General features: G+C 40.0%; 1 protein-coding gene across 1 annotated transcript in view; it reads left to right on the forward strand.

The window, feature by feature from the left end:
* The window catches only part of LONRF2 (LON peptidase N-terminal domain and ring finger 2), a 98267-nt gene extending 88538 nt beyond the window's left edge, over positions 1-9729 (forward strand). The window contains exons 16-17 of the mRNA XM_029938500.1: positions 251-400; positions 2053-9729. Coding sequence (XP_029794360.1) covers positions 251-400; positions 2053-2247 — 345 coding nt within the window. The 3' untranslated portion in view covers positions 2248-9729. The remainder of the gene's footprint in view (positions 1-250; positions 401-2052) is intronic.
* Positions 9730-12448: the final 2719 nt, after the last annotated feature.

Here is a 12448-nt window from a genome sequence, read left to right on the forward strand (position 1 = left end):
ATTGAAAATGATTCATAGTTTATTTTGTTAAGAGACAAATCAGGATGTTATAAATAGATGGGGTAGATAGGTCTTCACTGTATAAAAAGTACAAATTTCTATGTTGAGCATATATCATGTTTATAAAACACAGATAAATTATCTGAATAATAAATGTCTTGTCTCCACTTACCAAGTGCAGTAGATAATCACCATATTTCATGTGTTAGTAATAAATTGCTAAAATGGTCATCCCTCTTTCCTTGATCAGGTGGAAGGTCCAGAGTATGAAGAACTTACCAGTCTTCATGATTCAGTTTATCAGCAGTCAGTTTCCTGGTTTACTTCACTTCAGGATCACATGAAAGAACAAATCTTAAGCCATTTTGGATTGATGCCAGACAGGGAACCTGAGCCTCAGGTCTGTTCTCCTTACTTCTTTTAGGATGCTATTATTTCCTGTGAGGATGCGTTCAGACGCATTATTCTGAAGGAGAATTTGCCAGGGCTGTGCTGTGTACTCCGTTATGATCACTTACGAACGGATTCATTTATTGACAGCCCAAAGAGGCAGCTAATGTAGTAGCATGTGCCCTTTGGAGCAAGACAACCAATGCTTTTGATTAATACTGCAGGAAGGTAATTTCTTTTCTATCAAAAATCAGTTTATTCTGATTGGCTGTTGGTTTTGGCACTTTTACTTCTCTCACCCACTGTTTAAATCAACTGTTTCAGTCTTATGACTTATATAGTAATAATTTGTGTATAGAGGCATGGACACTCCATATTTTGCTCATTCTATTGCCTTGGGCCTAATCAACAGGTGTTGAATAAATGCAGAGAAAATCTAACTCTGCAGATTAGGAGCCTTCCTTGCCCTCTACCCAGTCAGGCTTTCTCTGGTGCTCTGCAAAGGGGCTGTCACTGAACGTGGCTCTTCATGCAGTGCATGGCTTCAGGCTAGGAAGCAGTTCTAAGTGCACATTAAATCCTCTCCTCCTCCCCCGGGTGACAGAGCCAGGCAGGGATGGCTTAGGCTTATGACTGAGAGAATATTGTTCCTTCTCCTGTATAAACTCCCCTGTCTTGTGGAGAAAGTGAGGGTTCTGGGACCAGCTGCCAGCAGGTTTGGGGGCAGGTGAAGTGTCCTTTGTATTTTTCCCATCCATTGTTATGTTCTTTTCCTATCCCTCCAAGACTTCTATCTTTTAACCCCACCTGAGTTATGTCTTTTCCAAACTCAGGACCATCCTGCTTCAGCGTGACTCCTAATCTTTCAGTAGAAGCTTCCACATCCTAAGCTAAGGTGACTGCAGAGTCCATCCTCTCTAGTTCCCAGCTAGATTCTGTTGTATTCCTTTGGGAGTAGGAATCCAAGATGGGAAGCAGGGAGGCCTGGATATCTTGGTTCTTAATGCGAGGAATACCAAGAACAACATTATGACTGGCTTTTGCTTAAAGCTCAATCTGGAAGTGTCTGTCGAGTTCTGTGAAATAAAGGCTATCAGGTAGCAGAATAATTCTTAAATATTTAATTTGTGGAGACACCAATCTAAATATAATTAACAATAATTCATAGATGTTTCATATACATGTGCACTTTTCATCACATGGATATTATTAAAAGATTTATTATAATACTCAGACTTGGACACCCACTTATAGCCTTTTCAATATTGAGCATTCTATAGTATATTTAAACTTAAAAAAACCAATAACACAGGACATTGGAAAGTAGAAGTAAAATTTATTGTCCCCTCCTTTGACTGGTATAGCCTTCTAACAAGAGCTTTGAGAGAACAGAAGCAATTAATTCATGGAATTTCCCTGTGGAAGATACTTCGCTTTGCAAGCTATACATTTTATGAATTCTCCACATTTAAATTCATAACAGAAAAGTAAACTTTGTATCTCAAAGGTTGAACTTTTCCTCAAAGGAATAAAAGTAGACCTAAAATAGAAGGTGGCATTTAATTCTCGCTCACACCTTGTTGGTGAAACAAAAGGACAGTATTGGGGGAAGAGACTTGTATTTTAGGTGGTAATTTTCTTTCCCTTTCATTTCTCTTGCAGAGTAATCCTAGTGGCCCCGCGTGGTCCTGGTGGATCCTGGCAGTGTTGCCACTAGAACGCAAGGCTCAACTGGCTATTCTTGGCATGATCTCACTGAAAGAGCGTCTGCTTGCCATTCGGCGGATATTAGTCATCATCACGCGTAAGATGAATAGTCAGCAGGAGCTGGTTAATAGCAGGGAAAGAAATAATTGATCTTTTTCTCTCTGTCAAGATTTCTGGAAGCCCTTGTACTTTTATGAGGAGCGCTAGACATGGACAAGTAGCATCCCATTCATCATGCTTTGTAAAATGCTTGTTGAGGGTTACAAAATGGAACACTTAGCAAACATTGACTCCTACTCAAATGTTAAAAGTCTGTGCCTGGCAGAACCTGACTATGTTCAAGGTTAGCCTGAAGTTTGAATGGAGCCCACGGTTGGATAACAACCTACAAAAATCTCTTTGAAGCAGATGCTCTAGTGTGCAGTTCACTGACAGCAGGGAACACCACAGATGGTTGACAACTGGTTTAGGTTTTTCAAGATAGGACTCCCTCCCTGGTAAAGTATCTCGCTATACCAGATGGGAACAGCATGCTCTGGTGGCTAGACAGTAAGAGGGGAACCACATTTTTATCTGGAAGCAGATTTCTCAGAGCACGGGCTAACTGAAAATGCGCTTCGGCTTTGTGTGTCACTGTGAAGTTGTCTGTGAAATTGGGGAATCGAACTGTTGTCCAGTGCAGGAGCCAAAATTAGTCCTTACCCAAGAAGTAGTAGCTACCAGATAGAACTGTGTTGTGTGTCCCATAGTAGTTCAGATATTGTACGTTGCATGTTGTAATCATATCAACATCAGAATACACGAAGGTATACCTTGGATATAGAAAAATCTGACAACAGTATAGTTTATTTGAGGCTATATATTTATATACACTCAATAAAGAGTGAGCAAAAGTTCACTAAAACCGTATGTGTATTGGAATGTCAGACATATGACCAAACTAGTACAAAAACCTCCTTGAAAGCATAAACCTGTCTCATTAATTTGGTGGATACTAAACGTGTAGGAAATAGTCCTCTTCCTGCTAGGCTTTGCATTGGAAATTAGGTCCCTCAGTAAATTTGAGTTCACCATCCATCTAATCATACATGAGGACATTACACGCTATGGAATGGGACTTTATTTCCTCCAGGAAAACCTATCAGGACAGTATGAAAGAAGGAGGTGGGTATGGGATGTAAATATTCAGCTAGTTTTTCTTCCAGCTTCCACCTAAAAATTGTCTCAATGTTTTTTGAAAAGAAGTTTTAAAAGTGATCAGACCCAGTGTTACCTACTAAAGAACAGTGCATTACAACTTCAACCTATAATGCATATTTGTAGTACTACTTGAAATTACCATGTGAACTAAACTAAGATACTGAATCGTTCCCACTGGCCTAACCAGCTGGTGCACTGAATTGGTTTCTTGGGCTGTGCCGTGGATGCTCCTAACTGAAAGAGGACGAGAACCAGACCAGAGAATAAATCTCATAGCTGTTAAGTTTGGCTTTTTTCATTCAAGGTGTATCATATTTGAGTTTTAACAGATACATTGCATAATGTCAGAATTGGTTGTTTATCAATCCATCAAACATTTTATTAGAATGGGTTTTCAGTAGCTAACTCTCAGTTTCATTATGTGAGTGAGAAAATACTCTTCTTGTATAACATAGTCATAAGGAGAAAATGTGAAAGTATTTCCAATCAGATGTTTCTGGTACCTCACTTATCGCAAATCTCAAATCTCATCTTGAACATGGTTTAAAGGCAATTTGGCCAAGTGATTTCTAAAATATGTTATTGATTCATGTGTTGATGATAGTATTCAACATTCTTAGGCATTGTATTCTAATCTAATCATTTAAAAGAAGGCAAAATTGTAGCTAGTATGCCAGAGGACCTGTTTTAGAAATGGCTCCTAAAACTGAGTATGCATTGACCATTCCCTTTTTTTGGAGAATCTTTCCTATCTAAAAATAATAGCATTGCTATTTCCATTTGGGAATAATAACCACAGTGTGATCCTTGTTTCTGCAGGAGCCTTCCTAAAGTTAAATCTCTGTGCTCAGAGTACCAGGGCTTTTCCTGTCCCCATCCGATGCTATGGCTTTCCCAACCTTACTCCTGAAATGTCATAACTGACACAGATCTCTGATCAGAATCATCATGTTATTGCTTCCTAATTCTGTCTGCCTCTTTCTGGATTGTCACCTTGTTCCTAGTGCTCTTACATAAAAGACTATTCCACAGCAATGATGTAGATGGAACAGCAAACAATTTTTATTGTTTTTGTCTTTTGATACCCAAGGGAGTCAACTGTGACCGCTTCCTGCTCTGTCCAGCACCTCAGCTCTCTGCCCAGAGCTGAGCAGGAGTAGAAGGGCATTTCCTGAGCACCTAGATGACATTGTTTCAGGAAGTCAGACCAAGGAAATAATATCTCAAGTCATATTATGAGGGAAGTTTCCTTTCACAAACTTAAACCTAAATTCTAGTTTGTTACAAATTTAGCTAAAGCAGAATAGCTTTGCCCCTCCCCCTACCTCTTTTCTGTCATGGAGATGTCTTTTCTAATATTTCTCAGAAAATAGCTCTCATTCAGAGTTAGAACATTCAAGTTTAATTTTACTGAAAATGGTCCAACACTAATGGTCTAGTTCTACATCAGAATAAAAGCAGAATCTACTTAGAGTAATAATAACAGCGCGGGGGAATAATTTTTTTTTTATAAATACAGTAATTGAAGTACATTCTATACCCTCTGTTAGGTATTTTTCCATTTTGCTCTCCTAAGTGGCTTGATTCCTAATTCCTTCCCTGCCCACGTCTCTGAAATACAACTGATATCCTGATAGGCAGTATTCTGAAAGCTCAGATTTTTAGGGTACCACATTCCCTATGTGTCCTCATCTTCAGAATTGAAAGTTAGAATACTTTTTAAAGTTCCGAATTTAAAAAAATGAAAATGTTAAGGTTTATCCATGGAACCACAACATTAGCTGATTCATATGCCAAATTTTAGAATGTTATCCCATTTTTATAACCACCACAAAGTCCTTTCTTGTCTTAAGTATCACCGTCCCCGACCTCCCAAACCAAAAAGCACCAAGACTATTTAGTAAGTTGTGTCTCAACTATTAACATACGTCAAGTCTTACCATGGGGCTTTTGAATTATCAAGGAACAAAATAGATGGTAGATAAGTTACCATGAACTATGATATTATCATTTTGTCATAAAATTATTTGAAAATTGGCCATTGCTGCAATCAAATACTCCATTGCCTGACCTAGCTGTATCACATAGAAGTCAATATGATTTTTAAGTTGCTCTGTTTCTTCTTTTCTCCTTTTGTGTTTTCTCCCACCACTTAAATTACTTTGGTAGATACCACTCTTTAAAGTTTAGATGCTGTTTATCAAATAAAGTGACAGATATGAAGAAGAAAGAGCATTAGGCAGGAAAAGAAATGTGGATGATTTTTGTTCCTTTGTTCAAGGCATGAGGTTTATTTTTTCTGAATATCCTTATGAATCAGGGTAGAGGGGTTCCTATCTCCCATTTTCAACCTGAATAGCAGCGGCAGCTTGGAGAAAGAAGTTCTTTGCCTGTAGCTCTACCCCATTCTAAAAGACCCTGTCCTGATTCTATGTTTCATCACAACCCAAAACCAGGGAGGCTGGATCTGGATGGAGGGTGAGCTGTGTCAGCCACACGGGATAACTGAACCCTTAATGTTGCCCAATATCACCTTGTCCTTACTGACACCCACGCTTCCTTCTGAGCTATTGACTTCTGACTTGTAGGAGAAGGTCTTTCTGCCTTTGCAACTCCTCACCTTAACTTCACCTTAACTTTGGCCTCTCGACTGCTAAAAAAAAAAAAAATTAACCAGTATCTGCTGAATGCTGTCAAGTAACTGTTAGTAGTAGGTTTGCTTTTGGGTGAATATTAGCATCTTGAATATTAGAATAGTGGAGTAGCATAAACTATTGAGGAAATTAAAGTGCTACCAATATAGGTGGACGATTTGGGGACATGAGTTCTGACTTGTGGCCAAGTCTTAATTTCTAAAGGTGACTGGGTGACAATGCAGAGAGGTCCATGCCATTGAAAGACAAGTTTGTTACTCATCTTTCCACTAGAAATGAGAGGCATGCCCCCAGGGCCACGTGGGGAAGCCCCAGAGCCAGAAAGCAGTAGCAGGAGTGAGGGGAAAACAAGGGGAGAGCCTCTGTTGTGCTTCTGTGGGGAGCGCCAGGCAAGGCAAGGGAGACAGCTTCGGGCTGTCTGGTTTGGATGGTCGTGATTGGCTCTGGCTATAAGAGTGGAATCTACTTGTCTGGTATTGAGCCCTGAGTGATTAAGTCGAGGACGCTTTTCTCCCAGACTGACAGAGCCAGACAAAGGGGGTGGCTCAGAATATGGACTCTGGATTGGTTGGTTCTCGTACGAAAGGCATGCTTCCTTGTGGGCCCTTTGCTGTCTCTCACTGGCCAGCCCAGGAGAGGCAGTCTTCCCAGTAATGATGTTTCTGGTATGATGGCCTTGTAAAGTAAGCTTGGAAATGCTCCCTCTTCTTCCATCTTTGAGATGGTTTGAGAAGGATTAGTATTAATTGTTTAAATGATTGGTAGGATTTGCATGTGAAGCCATCTATTTCTAGGATTTTCCTTTTAAGAAAGTTTTGATTACTGATTCAGTGTCCTTGCTTGTTACTGACACTCTCGTATTTTCTATTACTTCATTATTAAGTCTTGGTAAATTGTATATTTCTTTGAATCTATCCATTTCTTCTAAATCATCTCATTTATTGACATAGATGTTCAGAGAATTCTCTTGAGAGCTTTTGTATTTCTGTGGTGTCATTTGTAATGTCTTCTCTTTTGTTTATCACATACTTGAATCACATACTTTTTCTTAGTCTGGCTGAAGGATTGTCAATTTTATTTTTTTAAAAAACAACTCTTTACTTCATTGATCTTTAAGTTTAAGGTTAGGTTTATTTCTTTTTTCTTAATGTAAGCATTTATTGCTATAATCTTAAAGTTTAAGGTTAGGTTTATTTCTTTTTTCTTAATGTAAGCATTTATTGCTATAATCTTCCCTCTTTAGAACTGCTTTCGCAGTTCCCATAAGTATCAGTATGCTATGTTTCCATTTTTCATTTGTCTCCAGATAAACCCTTTTAATTTCTTTGATTCATTCAGAAGTATGCTATTTAATTCCTACATTTTTGTGAATATTGTAGCTTTCCCTCTGTTACTGATTTCTAACTTCATTGTGTTTGGAAAAGATACTTGATAACATTTCATCTTTTAAATTTATTAAGACTTATTTTGTGGCCTTTATATGGTGCTAGAGAACGTTCCATGGGCACATGAGAAGAAGGTATATGTTACTGCTGTTGGGTAGAATAGTCAGGATGTGTCTGTTAGATCCATTTGGTGTAAAGTATAGTGCAAGTCCATTGTTTTCTAGCTGATCTTCTCCCTGGCTAATATCCTTGCTGAAAGTGGGGGTGAAGTCGCCTACTGTCACTGCATTGCTATCTGCTTCAGACTTTAGATCTGTTAATAATTGTTCATTGTATTCAGGTGCCCTGATATGTGGTATCATGTGCACTTGTTATATCCTCTTGATGAATCGATCCCTTTATCTTTATATAATGACCTTCATCTCTTGTTACAACTTTTGACTTAAGGTCTATTTTGTTTGACTTTAAGTATAATTACCTCTGCTTTCTTTTGCTTTCCATTTGCGTGGAATATATTTTTCTGTGTCTTCACTTTTAGCCTATGAGTATTGTTAAAGCTTAATTGAGTCCCTATGGGCAGTATATAGTTGGGTCTTTCTTTTTTTATCTTTAGCCACTTTATGTCATTTAACTGAAGAATTTAAACCATTTACCTTAGAATAATTATTGATAGAAAGTGGCTTACTGTCACCATTTTGTGAATTGTTTTCTGATTGTTTTGTAGTTCATTTGTTCCTTTTTTCTTCTGTGGTCTGTCTTTCTAAATTAATAACTTTTGTAGTGATATGCTTTGAATTTTTTTCTCTTTATCATTGGTGTATCTGTTAATAGGCTTTTGCTTTGATTTCCATGAGGCTTTCATAATACATCTTATAGTTTTAAGTCTATTTTAAGCTAATAAAAGGTAAATTTTAATTGCATAAAAAGTTCCTCACATTTACTTGTCACCTACATTTTTATCTTGTTGATGTCACAATTTCCATCTTTTTATATTATGTGTCCATTAACAAAATATTGTGGCTATAGTTATTTTTAACACTTTTGTCTTTTAACCTAGATGCTAGAGTTGAAAGTACTTTGCACATTACCATTACAGTATGAGGGTATTTCGAATTTGACTATATATTTAACTTTACCAGTGGTTTTCATATTGTTATATGTTTTCATGTTACTAATTAGCATCCTTTAGTTTTAGCTTGAAGAACTGCCTTTGGCATTTCTTGTAAGGCAGGTCCAGAGGTGGTGAATTCCCTTGGCTTCTGTGTATCTGAGAACGTCTTTATCTCTCCTTCCTTTCTGAAGGACAGCTTTGCTGGGCAAAGCATTCTTGTTTGGCAGGTTTCTTCTTAGAGAACTCTGAATATCTTATCCCATTCTTTCCTGGTCTGCAAGGTTTCTGCAGAGAAATCTGCTGATACCCTTATGGGGTTTCTGTGTATGCAATGAGTCTTTTTTTCCTCTTGGGCCTTTTTCAAAATTCTCTCTGCCTTTGACTTTTGAGAGTTTTATTATAATCTGTCTCAGTGAAGATATCTTTAAGTTGAATCTGTTTGAGTTTCATATACCTGAATGATTCATATCTCTTCCCCAATTAGGGAAGTTTTCTTCCATTATTTCTTTAAATGTTTTTTTCTCTCTCTTTCTGTGACATAAATAATATGAATATATTTTTGCTTGATGGTATCCCTTAACACATAGGTTTTCTTCACTCTTTTTCTTTTTATTTATTTATTTATTTATTTATTTATTTATTGGCCTCTGATTGGATAATATCAATGCTCTGTCTTTAAGTTTGTAAATTCTTTCTTCAGCTTGTTGAGGCTGCTATTGAGGCTCTCCGTTGCATTTTTCATTTAATTTATTGTATTCTTCACAGTTTTGTGTTCTAGAATTTCTGTGTGGTTCTTTTTCTATGGTTTCTAATTTTTGTTGAACTTTTTGTTTTGTTCATGCATTATTTTTTCCTGAGGTCATTGACTTGTTTATCTCTGTTTTCCCAAATTGCACTGAGCTTTTTAAAAATAATTATTCTGAGTTATTTTTCAGGTAACTCCTAGAGTTCCAATTCTTTGGGGTCAGTTGCTGGAAAGTTAATTGTGTTCCTTTTGTCATGTCATGTCTCCTTGCTCTTTGTGTGTTTCTAGTGGGTTTTACATTGATATCTGAGCATTTGAGGGAGAATTCACCTCTTCTAGGCTTTTCAGACTGGCTGTGGTGAGGAAAGATTTTCACCTGAAGGGCTGTAAGGGCACTGGTTTAGTAGGATGTATTTCTTATTCTGGGGATGGCACAGTGACATAGTCTCCATGCAGGTCTGTTAATTTTTTCAGTTATTAAAAAAGTTTAATGTTCATTCATTTTTGAGAGTGAGAGAGCACAAGCAGGGAAGGAGCAGAGAGAAAGAGGGAGACAAAGAACCCAAACCAGGCTATGTGCTGTCAGTGCAAAGCCCATTGTGGGGCTTGAACCCACAAACCATGAGATCATGACCTGAGCCAAAGTTAGATGCTTAACTGACTGAGCCACCCAGGCATCCCTTCCTACACTTTTCTTAGTGGCCACACTCAGATTTTGAGCTCTGCAGGGCTGCGGCTGCTGCTTTTTCTGTAGTCCAGAGCTGTTTCCACTGGCATAGAGTTATTTATTTGTTGCTTTTGTTGTTTTTTTGTGGGGAGAGAAGAGCACTGGGCCTACCTATCCCATCAACTTGCCAGGTATTTGGGGGAGGAGTTTTTAAAAGTGTGTATGAGGAGTGAGTCAGCCAAGAGGTCCTGAATTAAGAGACATTAAGGCCTGGGGTACTTTGGGGGCCATCGAAGGGTCTGTTTGCTAGACTCAACTTTGAAAAGGAGTTGTTTGAGGACATCATTATTTCCCAGACTGGTTATCTGGAGCCTACCAGGGACACAAAAGTTCTTTTGAACATGTTTTCCAAAAGCCCAGCATTGCGTATTCTGAGAAGTGACATGCATGTCTTGGTTACTGTTGAAAATGCCTGTAGCCCCAAGGGGAGTAAGAAGTGTCCTGGCAAGGGCTTGTGCTGCTGGTCTAGTGTGTACGTGAGTTTGATGTGTGTCTTAGATAGTTGTGAGGGACAAGATTCCCAGAGATTGTCATCCCAAAAGGGACAGCCCTTAGGCAGTGGCAGCAGTTGTGATATTTGCTGAACAAACATCCAGTGCTCATCTGACTGCCTAAAGTTTGGCCAGTTGTGCTGACCCTTGGGGTCCCATGCCTTTAGAGACATTAGGCTGAGAGACAGAAGGTTGCAGTGTTCCACTGAGCTCCATCATTTTTATGATGGTGGGCAGTGTCATTCATGTGGTCTATGAATTTTAACTGCTGTTCACTCAGTTAATCCCAAGGGCTTCTCAGGTATCCAGGGAGTCTAGGGAGGGTGACCTCTTCTAGCACAGAGGCATCTGGCGAAGGTCTAAGGACAGAGGATACCACCCTCTCTTGTAGTTGAACTGTGTCCAAGAGTCCAGGTTTGGCCGCATCCTATATCAGGGAAACCTCAGTACCCATGCAGAACTTGTGGGGTGCTACTTTCACGACCCAGGGACATTTGGATACAGAGATACAGCCCAAAGTCTGTGAGAGCCTCTCAGGAGAGTCTGGTATGTGGCCAGTCATTGGTTGTTTTAATGGTACATAGCATGAAACTGGGTGGCTCACTTTTTGGCATCTACAACCTTTTGGCCACTTGCAGCCACAATTGGTGGTCCAGAGATGCCAGGAGACCTGGGAAGAGGTTGCCGACATCTCCTGAGTGAAGGAGTCTCTGAAGGCAATACCTGTTGATGTTAACTTGTTCAGATACCAGAGGTTTTTCTGAGTCAGCCCCATTTAAAGGGGCTGATTTGTAAGTAGCAGCATCCATGAGATTAAGTACAGTTTGTAAATGAGGACTATTGACAGAGTATTTCAGGAGACTGGTTCAAAACCACCAAAATACTGCAAGAGGTTGGGCTTGTATGTCAGTTGGTGAGTGTGTCAGGTGCGTCTCCTTGGAACGAGGGTGGCATCATTGTGCTGTCCTGCCTGTGCTCCTGGAGAAGATGGTGCAGCAAAGATCTTGTCTGCAAAGCTGCTTAGGTGCCCCACAGGGAGCCTGGCGAGGATGGGCACATCCCTTTGAGGTGAAATATACCCATGGGATTTTAATTTATGGAGGTGACAGAGACAACATGGAGAAGCGAATGTCATGCCATGAAAGGCCACAAGGAGGCGCACCAGAGCTAGTCGGGAGGCAGGAGCAGGAGTGCTGGGAAAGTATGGGGGAGAAGTAGTGCTTTTGCAGGAAAGGGCGGGGGAGTTTAGGATTGGCTACTTTGGATAGTCAGCTGGCTCTGGGCTACAGGGCAGACTGACCTCTAGTTGTGTGGTGCTGACCCTGAGTGATTAGGACAGAAGAAAATTGCCTCCTTGAGGGGAAGAGCCAGATACAGAAAGTGGCTCAGAGTGTGGGCTCTGGACTAGTTGGTTTTCATATGAAAGATGTGTTCTCTGGTGGGCCTTTTGCTGTCTCTAAGAATTGGCCAGTCCACAAGGAGCAGGCTCTCCACAGTCAGGGAGGCCACCAAGTTGCCAAAATGTTTTTGGCATGTTTTTAAAAATATTTTAAAACCATGCTCATTCTAGCATTTCTGGCTTCAGCTTCTATAAGAGACCTGTACTCTCCAATGAGGAGGTATTTCTCCACAGAGCTGGGGCCTGGGGCTGTGGGCACATACCTTTGTGTGCAGAGCATAGCAGCAGAACCAATGTCATAGTCGTGCAGCAAAGGACAGGTCAGCACAGCAAAGGACAGCAGAGAGGCCCCTCGGCACAAGCCACTCCCCAGGTGAAGAGCTTGAACCTAGGTTACAACCAGGTCTGCCTAAGTTGTGAGACTGTGCTGGTATATGCGGCTCTTAAGGACAAAAATGGCCTTTGCAACATGGACTATCTCTAACCTTTTATTTTTAGGGATCATCTGAAGCATTGCATTGGGACCTTTGTTATTTACCACACTCTTTTAACTTGAATGGCCTGGGCAAGTTTTGGATGCTAACAGTTTGATCGCTGACTGATTTATCTTCCCTCTCATGCCCCCCCCCCCCCCCCCCC

The sequence above is a fragment of the Suricata suricatta genome, chromosome 4 (genome assembly GCF_006229205.1).
Source record: "Suricata suricatta isolate VVHF042 chromosome 4, meerkat_22Aug2017_6uvM2_HiC, whole genome shotgun sequence".
Classification (NCBI taxonomy): domain Eukaryota; kingdom Metazoa; phylum Chordata; class Mammalia; order Carnivora; family Herpestidae; genus Suricata; species Suricata suricatta.